Consider the following 16,802-nt stretch of genomic DNA (forward strand, 5'->3'; position numbering starts at 1 on the left):
TTTTCTTATGCTCTTCCTCTCCCATTACTACATTTGCGCCAACACGCAGCAAAGGAGGCAACCTCAAGGATGGATTGGCTGTGGCACAACTGTCACACAAGTTTATCCTGCCCTAGTGTGTTTGCAGTCATACAGATGTGGGTTCATCAAGATTCCATCCCTATTGAGGTGGTTTTCCATTTCCTGGCACAACAGTGGAGCGGGACATGCTGGCAGAGGGTGGGAATGTACCCGTTTGTCCCCAGTGGGTGCGGGTACCCCAGCCCAAATCACAGCGGGGAATGGTGGGGCAGCCGCACCCTTTGTTGCTGCTGAAAACACTCTCTGAGCACTGGCCTGCCCCATCGTTTCCCAGAAGGATGTGTCAGAGCAGGCGCGTGAGTCACCCCAGCGCACGCTTGTTTGCTGCCCTGTCTAAAGGGTGCTCATTCATGTCCTGTTGTCAGCAAGATCTCCAGCCCATGGGTTGGTTTGTGCCAGGAGGGGCTCCATGTGGGATCGTGTTCCCAGAGTGGAAACACTCATCATTCCAGAGAGGATTTGCCTTCAAAACCTCCCTGGCATCTGTGTGGTGTCCTGCAGGTTGAGGTTCACACCCCTGTCCAGTGCTGCCCCTGCTGAGTGCTGCGGCATGGCCCAGTACTGCTTCTGGCTGCCCTGGAGGGTGTTTACACTGTACCATGGCCGTCTCTCTAAGCTCAGCCTGTGATTTCAGGATGCAGATAAATTACCACATCATGTTATTATATTGCTATAAATGGCCTCTACAGATAGCCAGAGCAACATTTCCACCTGATGCAAACTGACAGAGGTAGGAGAAAGTTTGTGGGAGCAAGCACCTTTCATCAGCAAAGGGTTCAGTCCATGGCCATTACTCATAGACATCTACTCCTAGAGTTTCAGCTCCAACCTCAAGGCCAGCATCTTTGTGTTCATGACCTGTGGCCTGAACCAGATACGCCATCTGTGAGTTCTAGCCATCCTTTCCTGCCAGGTCTGCTTTTTCAGCTTCCCTGCTTATGTGCCATGTTGACTGCTTGCATTGCCATGACAGCTCCCTGTCCTGGCGGTGCTCCGCACTCTGTGCTGATGGCAGCATGTCTCTTCTGGCGCAGGTCTATCGGCTGGGGGGAATTGCCAAGCTTGTGGAGCTGCTCCGCAGCACAAACCAGAACGTACAGCGGGCAGCAGCCGGAGCCCTCCGGAACTTGGTCTTCAAGAATCCAACCAACAAGATAGAAACCCGGCGGCAGAATGGGATAAGGGAGTGCGTGAGCCTGCTGCGGAGGACAGGGAACACTGAGATTCAGAAGCAGCTGACAGGTACACAGCAGACTGCTCAGCCCTCAGCAAGGACCATGCTCCTCCCTGCCTGTGGTCCATGGTGCTCCAGCACGCAAAGGCCCAGTAGCCATGGTGTTGCCATAGCACAAAGTGGATGTTTTATGTTCCTGTCACATCAAATGGCAGTCTAAAACAGAAGGCAGAGGTGGTCTTGGCCTTTCAATGTCCCATAAGGGTTCCTCACACCATTCATGTCCATCAGAAAAGCACCTGACCCAGGTTTCCCCCCGCAGCTATGATCATCCTGCCATTCCCATGCCTTTCTGCACCCCTGGCCTCCGTGCTGCTGCCAGGGAAGGCCAGCGGTGTTGGCAATCCCAATATGGTTGGGCAGGTTATCTCACTGGTGTCTCATCTTTTCTCAAAGGATTGACATGGCAGTGCTGGGAAATGGTTGGACCTGATGATCTTGAAGGTCTTTTCCAACCTTGTTGATTCCATGACTCAATGGCTCCATGATATGAGTTTGTTGGTGCAGGTCACCCCCAACTGTGATTGAGGTCTTGTGTGTAAACCTTCATGAGATCACTGGGGTGATGCCTTCCCCCCTGCAATCCAGTGGCCATAAACAGCAATTATGGGAGGAGGGAGGATGCTTAGATGCCCACCTCCACACCAAACGTTGCTGCTGGTGTGGTCCTGCCTGTCTCCAATAAGGATGGACAGAGACTAGGATTTAGGGTGGCCTCTGCACCCTTAGTTCAAAGAGAGATGAAAAGAAGGACTTTGTAGCTGGAATTCACTCTGACCTAAAGAAAGTTTCTAATGCATGGTGACCTTCTGCTTGAGCTTGTGTTCTGCCCCCTTCCTAGGACTGCTCTGGAACCTCTCCTCCACTGATGAGTTAAAAGAAGAGTTGATACAGGAGGCCCTCCCCGTCTTGACAGACTGTGTTATCATCCCTTTCTCTGGCTGGTCTGATGGCACCTGCAATAGGACAAGAGAAATTATTGACCCAGAAGTATTCTTCAATGCTACAGGGTGTTTGAGGTGAGTCATTACGCAGAGATTTACTGCAGCTTGTGTATGTTGAGAAACACTGAAGCTGTCTAAATCACCTTACAATAAGCTAAAGACATGCTCGCTCCAATTGCATTAATACAACTCTCTCCTTTGAGAAAGCTTTCCTGACCAAGAGAAGGTGCAGACAAATGTAAAACATTTTCCCTGGTATTTCCTAGCATTATTAGACAGAATTCTCTATGTGGGGAAAGCATTCCCCTACTGGCTGTAATAACCGGTTAAGCCCAGAGCAGCCTCATTGCCCTGGCCTTTTGCTGTCTCGTATCATCAGGCTGGTCAGAGGAGGTGCAGACTGAGCCCAGAGCAGTTTATTTTGTCCACGGGAAAGCCAGATCCCTTTCGCAGAGGCTCTTCGCCCTGACTTGCTGTTTCTCCCACCACCCTCCTCCACTTGGATGCAAGATCCTCGTCTCACTGGGAACAAGTGGGAAAGGAAAAAAATGCCCTGTATAATTAGGTACTTTCATCAACTGAAGCTCTCCCCGAGGGAGTGCAGCACCAACCACACCCTTACCAGACATGCAGCTAGTAGGAGCTGTATCTGCTTATGAAACGAAGTGGGTGAACACAGTGGGGGCCTTTTGAGACGTGATACTATCGTCTTCTGTGGCTGGGAACCGTGTCTGAAAGATAGCGAGTGCTGCTCCCTTCCCTGTCTTGGAAGGCACCTTCCCCGTGCAGGGGATGCTGGGGTGTGTGGTGTATGTTCATGTGAGGTGCTCCACTTTTAAGACCATCTCAACCCACCAATGCCATAAAATACCCCATTAAAAGGAGGGAAAGGGTAGGATGGTGGCTTGTAAAATGAGCTTTCCATGGAGTTTGGCTCAAGGTGGGCTCTGTCTCCTGACTGTGGCAGTAAAATCCAACACCCTCAGTGAAGTCTGCCCAGATCCAGGGAGCAAAAGAGGCTGGGGGGGAGCAAGGTGAGTAAGGAAAGCAGAGTGGTTGTGTCCAGAGCCCCTGCTCTGAGGGGTGAGCCAGGATTGCTCTGACTCACTGCCCTGCCACATCATAACACAGAGATGAGAGCAGCCTTGTGTTTGCCCTGGGCTCCAGCCATTGCTGCTCAAGCATTTCTGGATTGCAGATGAATTCATGTTAATGAGGAGGCTGCAAATCACAGTGAACACCAAATCCAGTTCTGGAATGCCTGGAGTGAATATCTCACAAGGACTGCCAACCTCTCTTTGTTTTTCATTTGCAAGCTACAAAACAATAAAACAGGGAAGAGAAAAAAAAAAAAAAAACACAAAACCAACCCAACAAAACAACGAAAAACGTTTCCTGTTACTGGAAAAACTCCCCTCTCCTGGCAGCAACCAGTGCTCAGGAATACATTACACCATTACAAACTGGTCAGTCCCTTTGGTCAGAGTGAGTGCCACTCTTCAGCCTATCTGCCCCCCCTGTTTCCCACACCACTATTGCTGTTGACCCTTCATAGCTCCATACTTGCAACCAGATGCACCTTCCTGATTTTCACAATCATCTCAGCTGGTCCTTATTCAATCTTCTCTTTGGAAACACCTCCAAGGAGGTGATGAGTCTGTGTAATGTCAGATGCGTAGCCTCTGAGGCAAAATATTGCTGATAGTTACTCTCACTAGGAGGATGTTTTCTATGGAGAGCATCTTAAAGGGACATTTTCCTACATGAAGTCAATCCTAAAGAGCAGCAAGAGGGCTGTGCACCACTGCAGAAGGTCTCCAAACTGAGAGCAGTACGCCAGCTTTGCTGTATCTACAGAAACATCCTTAAATTCAGTGATACCCATAGCCAGAACAGAGCCCATAAAGACTGGTAAGCTAACCCAACTAATCCTCTCTCCTCCTTCTTTCCTGGCATGCTCTGTGATGGCTTCCTTCAGAAACCTGAGCTCTGCAGACATGGGGCGCCAGACCATGAGGAATTACCCTGGCTTGATCGATTCAGTCATGACTTATGCCCAGAACTGTGTGGCTTCCAACAGACCCGATGACAAGGTACCAGATGCTCAGCCCAAGCTCTTTGCTAGCGTTCAGCCTCGTAGTTAATCACTGCAACTTCAGGAATACCTCAGAATCTCTTTCAAATAAACACAAGAGGGGACCGGACCCTTTGTGGCTGCTCTTCTCCTTCCAAATCCCAGTGCAGACTGTTGTAGGATTGCAGTCTTCTGTGCTCTAGGCTCTGAAACAGAGGTAGGTTTACAATTTCCCTTTAACAGAGAAACAGCGAAGTATTTTGGCTCCTGATCCCCCAGGATGTTTTCCATCCTTTCACTCCCACCCTGGAATCCTTCCAGTATGTTATCCACCATCTTCTAGCTCTTCCCACCGCTACACCACTTCATCCAGCAGCACTCCAGTGTGTAAGTCCCAGATTGGCACTGCATTCAGCAAGAAGCCAAGAGCTGGCATTTCTCTGCCAGTCCTCTAACTGTGACTGGTTGCTGTGTGTAAATGGCCCTTACCTTGGATAAAATAGCATTTATAGCCATATTTTTAGGAGCTTGACATTTGTGATACTAAACAGATACCCTAAAGTCCTCAGTGCCCAGTAAGTACCAAAACTACTTCAGATGAGCTCAGGATTAAACAAATCATCTTTTGGGGGTGGGTTTTGCAAGATCAATCTTGGCAGCACATACTGAATGCAGCTCTCTGGAAATGCAAGCACAGTTTTTGATGCTGGTTACAGGTATCTAGTGGAAATTTTCCCTTACTCTTTACACTTGGAACTCTGACTTATGGGTAGCAGAGGCTTAAAAGCCTCTTCTTAGTAAAAAGTATCCCCAGTCTGTAGCTGTGGCTTGGATAAAGTCATTAAAAGTTGACTTGGCAGGAGGAAGACTTTCAAGATTTGGCATTTCATGATGGGCACTTTGATACAACCACCCTCTGCTCTCTTTTCCTGTTTACCAGCTTGTCCATTACAGTGGGACCTAACAAGGTTCAAAGTCAGTCAGCTCACAGTATAGTATTTGGGCTATGTAGCCTTCATTCACGTCTACCTCCTTCCTTCCCATCATTGCTACCTTAAGCAGGGTCAGGAGCTTACAGAGTATAACTGCCAAAAAAGCAGGTTATGGCACAGTGTATGTTCTCTCTGTAGCTATAGCAGGCGCTGCTCCATGTTTTTCTGCCTAATGTGATGCTTTGATTTTTATTCTGGGGGGGATTTCAGTCTGTGGAGAATTGCATCTGCATCCTGCACAACCTCTCCTACCGCCTGGATGCTGAAGTTCCCAACAAATACACCCAGCTCAACCACATGGCCCGGAGTGTTTACATGGACAAAACTCTCACAGGCTGTTTCAACAGCAGGAGTGGTAAAATGGAGGTAAGATGTGCACAGGGGGCTTGGAAATGTGATATTCAACCCTGGGCAGGGGCTGCGGGCAAAGAGTAAGATCTGAGCTCCCACTTTCTTGTCTCTTTGTAGAATGATGAGTACGGTGTCCCCCTTCCTGAGGAGGATTTTAAACCCAAAGGACCCAGCTGGCTCTACCATTCTGATGCCATCCGCACCTACCTGTCCCTGATGGATCAGAGCAAGAAGGATGCCACCCTGGAAGCTTGTGCTGGAGCTCTGCAGAACCTCACTGCAAGCCGAGGGCTGGTAAGGGCTCCTCTCTCCTCCACATGCACTCAGTCAAGTGTGTCAGCACTTCACAGTAATCAGAAAGGAAAATGTCCTCATTAAACCTCAGGGCACTACTGCAAGTCTTTGCACAGTGGATGCTCCAGCAAAGTATTTATTAACGCCAAACGTAGGGTCTCATGAGGGGCTATCATCAGCATCCTAAGGCTCTATCCCAAGCTATACACCGGGTTTCAAGGTTTCCCCAGTCTGTTGGTCATAACTACCAACATCTACTGGTAAGGCCACCTCCCCCCAGGCCATGAGTGAGTATGTGCCCAGATGTGCACATGTGGACAGATGTCATTAAAGGAGTGAGAGAGGATGTGTGTGCCACAGCCTGTGTGCGTTTTCTAAGTGGGAGGTGGCTCTAATAACAGGGTGGGTTGTGCTCTGGATTGTGGCTCGTCCTCACATCATAGCTGCTTGTAAAATAGCTCTGACAGATGTCCTAACCTGTAGGTATGGCAGCGTGGAGGTGACATGGGCTGCGTGACACCGTGGGTATTGCAGGAGCTAGGGCACGGCAAGGCGCACGTCATGACAGCAGCTCTTCTGTGGCCAATGTTGTTACTGTGGGCATGTCCTTGCAAGCTGAGTTCACGTGGACAAACCTCAACTTGTCTGTTTGTGTCAAACTTCATCAATTCCAATTTAAATAAGATGGTTGGGGAGATAAAGAGATAATAGTTTCATACGTAGGGGAGGCGTGTCACATGTGCGAAGCGTTCCACCCAGAAACATGGAGTGACTCATGAATGGAGCCTTCCTAATGCTAGGACAGCATTAACTTGCCAGCTCTCATCCCTTTGGGAGCTTTTGTTCCAAGTCTTCCAATATGAAATACTTTGGGAACTTTTTGTGTTTGCAGTTTAACTAAGCAGTGCTGCTTACAACAAGGTGGACAGAGGCTATCACTGCATGGGTAGAGCTGACCAGAGAAATGGGACCGGAGCTATGTGCTCCGTGGCAATCAACATCATTACACAAGAATGTCTTTTGGATGGGGGGGAAGGAAACAAACACAGAAAAACCAGCTCTGGCAGTGCTGAAGCAACTTATTTCATCCTTCTGGAACAGAATGGCTGGAATTTGCCTGGATGTGCTGAATTGGCTTCTTCTTTCAAGGGGCTTATTCCAGCTCAGAGCTGGAGTAGGGTTGGATTGCTGGATTTGCTGTCACTTGAAGGAAAGGAAAACCGAGGCATGTGCCTCCTGGAGCATGGGTCTCAGCCCACTGGAAGAGGATTGCCTTTCAGCCCATTCCCTCTATTCCCATGTCACTGTTGATGTGTTGCTGGTTGTGCAACGATCTTCAGCAGCCTCTCTGATGGGGCAGTAGTTGAGTTCCATTTAAAGTCTATCAATAAGAGGGCAGTTTATTACGGGTATGTGACTTCAACATCCATGAACACTCATCTACATTGGCTACATCCTGAGATCTTCTAGATTTATATAAGCAAACATGAGATCAGGATCCAAGATGAGTATTTTTGGTCTTCAGACTTTTTTTAAAGGTTTTCATTAGCTGTGCCTATTCCACTGCAGCCAGTCACTTGGACATGGCAGGGAGATGCAAGGGCATTGTGATGGGCAAGGGCAACATGGCCATGAAGGTAAAACTTACCCAGTTTTGGGAGTTATCAGTTGGATGAGCAACGATACCCACTCAGGCCCCAGAAAGAGGACAGAAGTACCAGCTGTATCACAGAAGATGAGAGGCTGACTTTGCAAGTGTCTGTGGAGAAGAGGGTAAATGACAAAGTAAAGGGAATTATCCTAGCAAAAGATATACAGATGCATATTTTACAATGTAGTCATATTTATCTGGCCCTGTACATCATTCCAGTTGTGTCCTCCTCGCATAGAAGTCATGAGATATCTCTGTTCTGTCTCCTAGATGTCCAATGCAATGAGCCAGTTGATTGGTTTGAAGGAGAAAGGTTTGCCTCGCATCGCACGGCTCCTCCAGTCCAACAGCTCTGAAGTTGTGCGGTCTGGGGCTTCTTTGCTGAGCAACATGTCCCGGCATCCTGTTCTCCACAAAACCATGGGTACGTCATTTCCACCACAGTGGATTCCAGAGCAATGTCTAGTTTCCCACTCTAATACCTACCCATCTCGCTTTGTAAACCCCATAACAGGACCTAACCCAGCTGTGAAATTGGGCAAAGCAGTGTTATTTCTTCTGGCCAATTACAGGAGATACCTGCAGGCATAATTAAGAAAATATGTGCTATCTCAGTCTTTACAAGCATGTGGAATACTTTATAGACAATGACAAATCTACAGGATCATGAGCATGATAGTGTTTGGGAAACTGAGTTAGTCTTGACTACCCATGGCCAGTGTCATTGCCCTTTCAGAGACCTGCAGCACTCTTTTTGTGTCTGAAAATCAAGTGATGACCATTATGCTATTACATTATTAGTGCCTCCTCCCAGAAATAACACTGCATTCTTGATTTGAATAGTGCTAATGCAGATAGTATCATTCACTTGTGCTAGGCTTTATTTAAACGTTGATTGGAACATTCCACCTCTTTAGCTCACCAGGTGCTCCCAGATGTATCACGTCTCCTGTCATTCCAGTCTGGAAATACCAACAGCTATGGCGAGATCATGACATCAGCATGTTACACTCTGAGGAACCTCATCATGTCTAACCCACACCTGGGGAAGTCTTACTTGACAAGCAACATGCTAAATAATGTAGTAAGCCTGTGCCGAAATGGGTGAGTTTGGGGCAGAAGGCATGGAGAGGGTCATGCAAAGACATTTTTGAGCCCATACGCTCTGTGCAAAGCCAGATTAACCCTAGAGCTTTTCCAACACCCTTCAGAGCCTTAGGAAAGCATTATTCTTACTCTGTGCTCATAGATTGAGAGCCAAAGAAAATTCAAGCATGCTGGTAGATAGAAACCCTCAATGCTAGTTTCTTGGAAACGGGCATGAGCCATCGAGGGTGAGATCTGTAAAGGGACCTCAGGGGATTTGCTGCTTGTTTTAAGAAATTCTATAAAGAACTGAAGCACCAACATCTTAAAACCTTTTGAAATTTCCTGCCCTCTGAACAGGGGATGTCAGTATATGGCCTGAGTCCCTGGCATCCTGGCTTCCCACTCCAATCTTCCTTCAAACCTTACTATGAAGGTCAGGACTGAGATTGAAGCACTGCTGATAGAGTGGGGTTGTACTTAGCTTCAGTGTTCACATTTGTTCACCTTACCACTTTCTCTGTTGCGAAGTCCATCTCAAGTGGCAAAGATGCAGCTGTGATGATATGTGTTATAAGTACCTCCAGTGGACTACACACATGTATTTTGCAACGACTGAGCAAACTCAACACTTTTTCTTTTAGGACTTGGTTTGAGTTTTATGGTAGTAAATCCACCCTGCCTGTTATTCACACTCCTACAGCCCTGTGCAAAAGCTTGTCAACCTTGCCAAGCTCTGTGCTCATTTCTGGCCAAACTGGTGTTAAACTTACATGAGCTTTGACCATGTGTTCAGCTTCCTAGACTTTCATCTCTCCTACCATCTGTCTTTGTTTTAAAATACCTTCTACATATAACCTATTGTTTTCTGTTGTGAAAAGACGTTTGCATGCCTTCTCCATCAACCACTTGCAATCTACCACTTGTTTCATGGCAGTGAGAGATTCTCAGCCATTAAAAGTGGCCTCTATGTTTAGTTTGGACCTCAGCCAGTGAACATCGGTCAGTTTGCTGCTTTTATATGCTTCCATTCTCCAACAAGCCCAATTAACATGAAACCCAGCCCTCTCCTAAGTCTTCGTTGTTTTGAATGATATTTACTTTTGCTTAAAGTCCCACTTTGGATCCCTCAGACCAGTCGTCAGCTAATTTACTACTTCAGCAAAGCGTTGCACAACTGGGGTTGTGCTTACCTTAATTGCCTTGACTGCTTTGTGTGATGAGCTTTGTTTGCAGTGACTCACTAAACTGCGAGGAGTTACTAAACTCTGGAGACGTTCTCAGTGTGTTCCTCCTGTCTGTATCACAGATTCCTTCTGAGAAACTCCCCAGTTCTCACAATGTCCCAAGCTCAAATTGTTCCTGTTCCTTCCTTGTTCATTTCTGTCCCCAAAGTCCTTTATGCAGTTCAATTCTTATGAAGGAATGACAACAGTTTACACCCAGGGCTAATCTTACTTATTCAAGCCATATGATTTCAGACTGTTCCCATAAAGCAGATGTGAAAGAGATCTCCCCACCAGTGAATTGGACATTTGGTAGTTTACAAGTTACTTCACTTCTCCCACTTCCCTATATAACCTGTGAAGATAATGAAGAACCTTTAGGGTAGGGTTTGTCCAGTCCTGCACCAGAAACAGCCTCACCCAGTCGCTGGTGGTAATAACTAGATCCAACACTTCTACTGGGGGCTCTTGCCTAAGTTGGATGCAGACCCCAAGTTCCCCATACCAACAATGAATGTGGGAATTCAATACTATCAACCTCCTCCTTCTCAGCATCACTGCCAACAGAAAGACAGAACCAAGGAGGTCTCGGTGGTGACCAAATCACCATGGAGAACACCACCATGTTGCATCTTGTTAGTATTTTGCAGTTTTCTCTAATACTCTGCCTCAGTTGACCCATGGACACACTTCCCTCACCTTCCAGCACTGGTGGTGGCTTGTCTGCATAATGCACGTTTCCTCTTGTTGCATTTGAAGGTGTAAATCATTAGTTTATGATGCTCAGACAGTTTGTATTCATAATATAGAAAGAGCTTCCAGGTTACAGACAAGCAAATTATGGAGCTTCTCCTTTCTTGTGTTCCTCTCAAATGCCAACCATCCCTCCTCCAAGCTGACGTTTCTTTTTCCTGATGCTTCTTGTAGCTGTATTTTGAGTGAAAGTCACAAATGGTTCAGCAGTTTTATCTGATAGCTGTGGTTTCTTCCTGGAGATCCCAATTAAATAATTGTCTCTCTCCTGCATATATCCATGTTGACGACATAGCATCCACAGTGAAGATGGGTTTTGCTTGGTCTTTGCTACTTTTAATCCTAAAATTAGCCAAAATACTGCATATTAGCTTCTTTTTTTTTGGTTGTCAATTCTGAAAATCAAGCTGCTGTTACTGATTTTAGTGGGATGTCTGATGGCTTTTTCATCCTTTTTCTCCAACTAAGTTGAAAAATATTCTTCTTCTGTTCATTTTCAAGCAACATTATTCCACTAATAAAATCACATCTTTTTCTCAATAATTCTACTGGCTCCACTAAAAGCTTTTCTCCAAAATCTCTTCCTGTACTTTAGAGCATCAAATTTGAATTTCATCTCACAGTCCCTTTATCACTTACTTGTTTTAGTCTCTCTTTGTTCATTCACTTTTCACATCTTTTCTATTGTACAATTTAATGTTGCAGTTTAATTCCACCATAGCATTTTACCAAAATTCACCTTTCAAGAAACCCGAGTCCTTCCTTAAGTATTTTTTTTGTGGAAGAGAGTTCTTCTCATCCACAGACTTCCATTTCTTCCAAAGACTGCACCTTGATAATCAGTTTTGTAAACCTGGGACATCCTGAAAAAATCCTTCTTCAAGGAATTCCTTGGCATGTCCAGTTTCCTGATGAGCACCATCAGTCCCATTTCTCATAGTCTGATGAGGATTATTTTGAGGACGCAATGTTTTGTGAAGCTGTATCATACAGGGAGGGTCCTGAGTGGGGCCTCATAGCTCTCCATCACCCTGGCTGACGCAGGCTGGGGCTGTTGCACTGAGTCCAAATCGGGAGTCTCCCACAGACAGGACGAGGTCCAGGAGATGAGGAGCAGTGATTGGAACCAGCAAGGAGGTTCATATCTGGGTTGTTGTATGAAATGTTCTAAAATCATAAAAGGTGCTGCTATGACTCATGGTTTCGGAGCTGTTATGCGAGCAATTATCTATTAACTCGTGCTGAGTAAGGACTTACGGTTGCAGGCGTTGTTGTTACAAATGTTCCCATCTCCTTCATTCTCACCAGGCAGCAATGGAGCCCGTTCCTCTGCTGCTGTCCCAAAGGGTTCACCCACACTGTCCCTACAGACTCCAGGGAAGGGCTGGCACCATTTCCCTTCTCTTTCACTCTTCCAACTTTCACACCCCTGAAACACTCCTTCAGCTCAGTTTAATGCTCAATTTTCCACTCAAATCCTTTCATTTCTCCTGTTCTGCTCCCAGAGGTTGTTGTGTAATATTGCTGTGAGAGGAAGGAAGGTTTTACTGACAGCCTCCATCAAGTCTAGCCAGCCTCCCAGCTGGAGATGGCCTTATTTGAAGGCTGTCAGTAACACGTGGGTTGCTGCTCTGTGGCCTGCCAGAATTCACCGGGGTTGCTTTCATCTTCCCAGCTCCTGTCCAAAAGCGGCCGAAGCTGCTCGCCTCCTCCTGACAGATCTTTGGTCAAACAGGGAGCTCCAGAGTGTGCTCAAGCAGGTAAGGAGAATGCTTCTGCTTCTCAGCCGACAAGAACAACCCAGGTCTTGACTCACTCGCTGCAGTCAAAGGCCATGATTCAGCAGCAAGCCTGGGCAGTGGCTGGAGAAGCCCAGGGCGCTGGGAGGACCACGATGCTCTCAGCACATGGGAACCCACCTCAGATCCGAACAAGAGGCAGCAAATCACAACCGCCACTGCTGGGGCTGACACTAGGGACCAAGTGGACAGTGGTGTGTTGTGTTGGGTGGCTTGTTCCCTGAGGACGATGCTAGTTTAGGTGGGCTGTTCCATGAAACAGCCACCTTAGGCTCATAGAATCATAGAATAGTTTGGGTTGGAAAGGACCTTAAGATCATTCAGTTCCAACCCCCTGTCACAGGCAGGGACACTTCACACTAAACCATGGCACCCAAGGCTCTGTCCAACCTGGCCTTGAACACCCGCCAGGGATGGAGTATTCACAACTTCCCTGGGCAACCCATTCCAGTGCCTCAGCACCCTCACAGTAAAGAACTTCCTCCTTAGATCCAATCTAAACTTCCCCTGTTTCAGTTTGAACCCATTACTCCTTGTCTTATCACTGCAGTCCCTAATGAAGAGTCTATCCCCAGCATCCTTATAGGCCCCCTTCAGACACTGGAAGCTGCTCTGAGGTCTCCACGCGGCTTCTCTTCTCCAGGCTGAACAGCCCCAACTTTCTCAGCCTGCGTTCATATGGGAGGTGCTCCAGGCCCTGATCATCCTCGTGGCCTCCTCTGGCCTTGTTCCAACAGTTCCATGTCCTTTATAAGTTGAGGACACCTTGCTCCTGGCTCCGATGCTGTTGTGTGTGCACAGCATTGCTTTGTGCTGAGAACAGACCTGGCCGTTTTGCGCTAGCTTGGTAGACTCCCTTTGCTGCAGCCCGTTGTGTAGGATCAGCGTGTCCAAACAGATCTCTGGCAAGGTTTCTCCTCCTTTTCCCCCCATTTTCTTCTGTGTTCATAACCCTACCCTGTGGTTACATCACCCCTACACTCAGGGTAATCTTTTCAACCAAGAAGAGGAGTCTTTAGGATTTGTTTTGCTCCCTGCAACAGAAACTGCGGAAGCACAGAGCCAGACGGGGCCATGAGCCAGCTCCCAGCTCGCGGTGGCTGTCTTTGAACAAGTTGGGTTTTTCCAACTCCACAGCAGTAGCACCTGCAGAGAGTAAAGGGCCAAATTAAAGGGAAGGAGCAGCATCCACAAAGGGGAGCACCCTGGGGGCAGGAAGGTAGAGAGCACCTAAATATGATTCTCATATTAACGGTTAGGGACTTTCTTCATAGGAGCTTGTGTAGCTTTGCGCCGGGCTGTGCTCAGGAGCCTGTGCCAACTCAATTTAATGTGACTGAGTCACTCCTGTGCTCACGCAGATGTTCATTGCATAGGTATACATCAGATGAGAAGGATGGGAGTATGCAAGGATAAATCATGCATAAATCTTTGCCATTTTTCCAGGATGAGGAATAAGATGAAATAATGTTCAGTGAATGATTAAATAAAGGTTTCCTTCAGTAAAGCTGGAGAAGTCTGACTGTTGAAGGGCAGAAAGCAGCACGAGGAAGATGAAGTCATAGATCCATACAATGGTTTGGGTTGGGAGGGATCTTATAGCTCATCCAGTTCCAATCTTCAGCCAAGGGCAGGGACATCTTCTTCTAGACCAGGTTGCTCCAAGCCCCATCCAACCTGAACCTGTCAGAGACTTTGAAGGAGCCTCTTTGGGGAAAAGTTAGAATTCAGAAAGTCCATCAATAAGGGCGATGAGTTGAGGGCACACAGAGGGAGGGCAGTGGCTGTCCTGAGGCTGTCTGAGAATGAAACACACTCTTAAGTGGAGCACAGCTGTTGAAGTGGGGCAGAAGGCTCTCCCAGCAATAGACAGCTACCAGTTTTGACATTGATATGTACTCACTGCACTTCATCTACTTCATGTATTTATATAGTTCCTATTTATCTGCTTTTTCAGCAAGGATTTGATAAGAACATGATGGGATCTTTAGCTGGAACAACCTTCAGGACCCTCTCGTCCAGGTTTTAGGAGCCCCTCCACGCACCTTTAGGCTGCAGGTGAGAACAGGGCCCTCGTGCATGAGGAAGGGGTGGTTTGGGGTAAGGCAGTAACTGATTAATTGTATTTTGCCAAATCCTCTCAGGTGGGGCTTTTCACAGGCCTCTTTCATTCCTGAATTTTGAGGAATGTTGTCCAGTGTCAGTAACATGCAGTTCATTCCAGCACATGCGATGACATTAACCATCCCTTAGGGATTTTTTGGGCACTCAATAATCCACCTGTAAGCCTCATGTCAAAATCTGCAACTACATGCTGTCATCCCAAAAATCCCAATAGAGAAACCAGGTTAGAGAAATCCGGGGCAGAATTTGCACAGCACCATTATGGTTTTTCATCCACTCTGAACTGAGTATTTGATCTGTAAAGCAAAATGCTGTAATTCCCACTGAAGGGAAAAGCTTTAAGCACTTCTCAAATATCAGATTTCTATGAAGAGGATTGAGATTATCCAGAACAAATGGGTTTGCTCTCTTCCCCAACATGCTCTTTGCAAACCAAAATATGTGAGAAAATGGTGCAAAAGACCATTCCTTTCCACTGCCCAGGTATGGATTTCACTTCTTGCTCTGTTGGGATGTTTCCACTGGGTCTCAGAGAAATGTGGAAGTCTAGGGTGGGAAGCTATAGGCAGCACAGAAACTGGGTACAGGCTAAGAAATGAGGTTGAAAGTCGGTTTTGAATGTAATGAAAAGATCTCTTGAATGCTTTAATTACCTGGGATTCTGTTTTTCCTTTGTTTTTTTATTCCGTTTCAGAATTTGGAATTGGTTCATGTCCAGGAAGACAACCCTTCCACAATTACTTAGGATGTTAAAGGTGTAGAGTGTTATTGAGTTTAACTCAACTGTAAAGCAAACTAAACATATGGATTTCATGTGGATGATACTAATATTTTTAAGCATTTTCTTCTTTTTAGGGGGGAGAAGGGACTTTTATTGAGGTTATACTTTCTCGATGTCAATAATTATGGTTTTGTTTTTGCAAAGAGTGTGTCTGTGTAACTATGTGCATGTCGCTGTGTATGTGTGCATGCAGGCAACATACATGCACACACGTGGCGAGTAGGATCTTCCTACAGGCTTAGTCCCCTGTCTTCCACTGAAAGTCAGTGTGAGTTGTGCAGTTTAATCCCCTTCGAGAGTTTTGTCCAATGCCACCCAACCCATGCACCAAATACTGCCACACTACAGTCTTGTCACAACTTATTTTTACCCACAAGTATAAAAATCGCCGATTTTAGGTCAAGTTCACCCATTGCATATGGCCGTTCTCAACAGATACACACGATACTCTTCTTTACAAAGGCTGGTTATTCCTAACATTTATGAACACGGGCTTCTTTTCTACCTATGATTTTTTTCTCCAATGAGCTCTTATAGTTATTAGCATTTTCTTTCCTGTTACGTGAACTCTTTGTCTCAAGAAGTGAACTGATGTCTGCAAAGTCTTTCCTGGGTCTCAGTAACCCTTCTCTGAAGCTACATGTGAGGGGACAATCACAACACATCTGCAAAGCATGAACACTACTGGGTCCCAAACCATTCTGAGCACCGGGACAACTCAAGTCTTATGATTGTACCGGGACAAAGGTGGCATTCGAGATGTTGAACTGGAGACAGGCAAAGTGGTTTTCCCCTGGGATCATTGACTGCCACACAAGAATGAGAGAAATGAGGGGGTATTGATATGCAAAGGAATGTAAGCACTTGGGTGATTTCAAATTCAGAAATATTTTAATTCTTGGGATGCTTAATTACATGAATCATGCTGTGATGCTAAAGCTGTGATAGGCAATTGGTGAGCTTATCTCAGGCCAACCCACTTCTTACAGCAGGAACTGTGTGATGAAAGAAGCTGATCTTCCCCTGCCCAGAAGAAAAATACCCTCTACCTGTCCCTGGAGGGGATGGAGCTCAGATCAACAGGGAAAGGACCAGCTGAAGATACATTTGCTGGCTCTCCCCCACCCACAGTTATTGCTTCTTCAAACAGTGCAGGGGTACAGGACCCTGTTTTGTAAATATCAGGGTGCAGGAGGTGCTTGGGAAGGATGAATTGTGAGCCTGGAAAGGCAAAAACAGTCTCATTTCTTGCAAGTGTCAGACTCCTAAATTGGTGGGAAACAGCATGTCCCATTCCTTCACAGAAATGGGGTGGTTCGTGCCCGCTAAAGAACCGTCCATGAAGTTCAGATTTGCTCTGACACAGCTCTAGAGCTAAGAAATGTGGTAGCACTTGTTTGTCCCCCGTTTAG

The 16,802-nt window shown here is 46.6% G+C and overlaps 2 protein-coding genes across 5 annotated transcripts in view; both read left to right on the plus strand.

Moving 5' to 3' along the window:
* The window catches only part of PKP1 (plakophilin 1), a 41,024-nt gene extending 24,919 nt beyond the window's left edge, over positions 1 to 16,105 (plus strand). Inside the window, exons 5-14 of the mRNA XM_061363134.1 lie at positions 1,116 to 1,323; positions 2,157 to 2,334; positions 4,238 to 4,352; positions 5,536 to 5,691; positions 5,794 to 5,970; positions 7,892 to 8,045; positions 8,539 to 8,725; positions 12,362 to 12,446; positions 14,443 to 14,543; positions 15,304 to 16,105. Coding sequence (XP_061219118.1) covers positions 1,116 to 1,323; positions 2,157 to 2,334; positions 4,238 to 4,352; positions 5,536 to 5,691; positions 5,794 to 5,970; positions 7,892 to 8,045; positions 8,539 to 8,725; positions 12,362 to 12,446; positions 14,443 to 14,514 — 1,332 coding nt within the window. The 3' untranslated portion in view covers positions 14,515 to 14,543; positions 15,304 to 16,105. The remainder of the gene's footprint in view (positions 1 to 1,115; positions 1,324 to 2,156; positions 2,335 to 4,237; positions 4,353 to 5,535; positions 5,692 to 5,793; positions 5,971 to 7,891; positions 8,046 to 8,538; positions 8,726 to 12,361; positions 12,447 to 14,442; positions 14,544 to 15,303) is intronic.
* The window catches only part of IGFN1 (immunoglobulin like and fibronectin type III domain containing 1), a 212,574-nt gene that overhangs the window by 71,749 nt on the left and 124,023 nt on the right, over positions 1 to 16,802 (plus strand). The gene's annotated exons all lie outside the window — the stretch shown is intronic.

Source organism: Neopsephotus bourkii, unplaced genomic scaffold, assembly GCF_033783945.1.
Source record: "Neopsephotus bourkii isolate Nb327-2 ecotype Australia unplaced genomic scaffold, CSIRO-AGI_Nbou_v1 NB_1139, whole genome shotgun sequence".
NCBI classification, from domain to species: Eukaryota; Metazoa; Chordata; class Aves; order Psittaciformes; family Psittacidae; genus Neopsephotus; species Neopsephotus bourkii.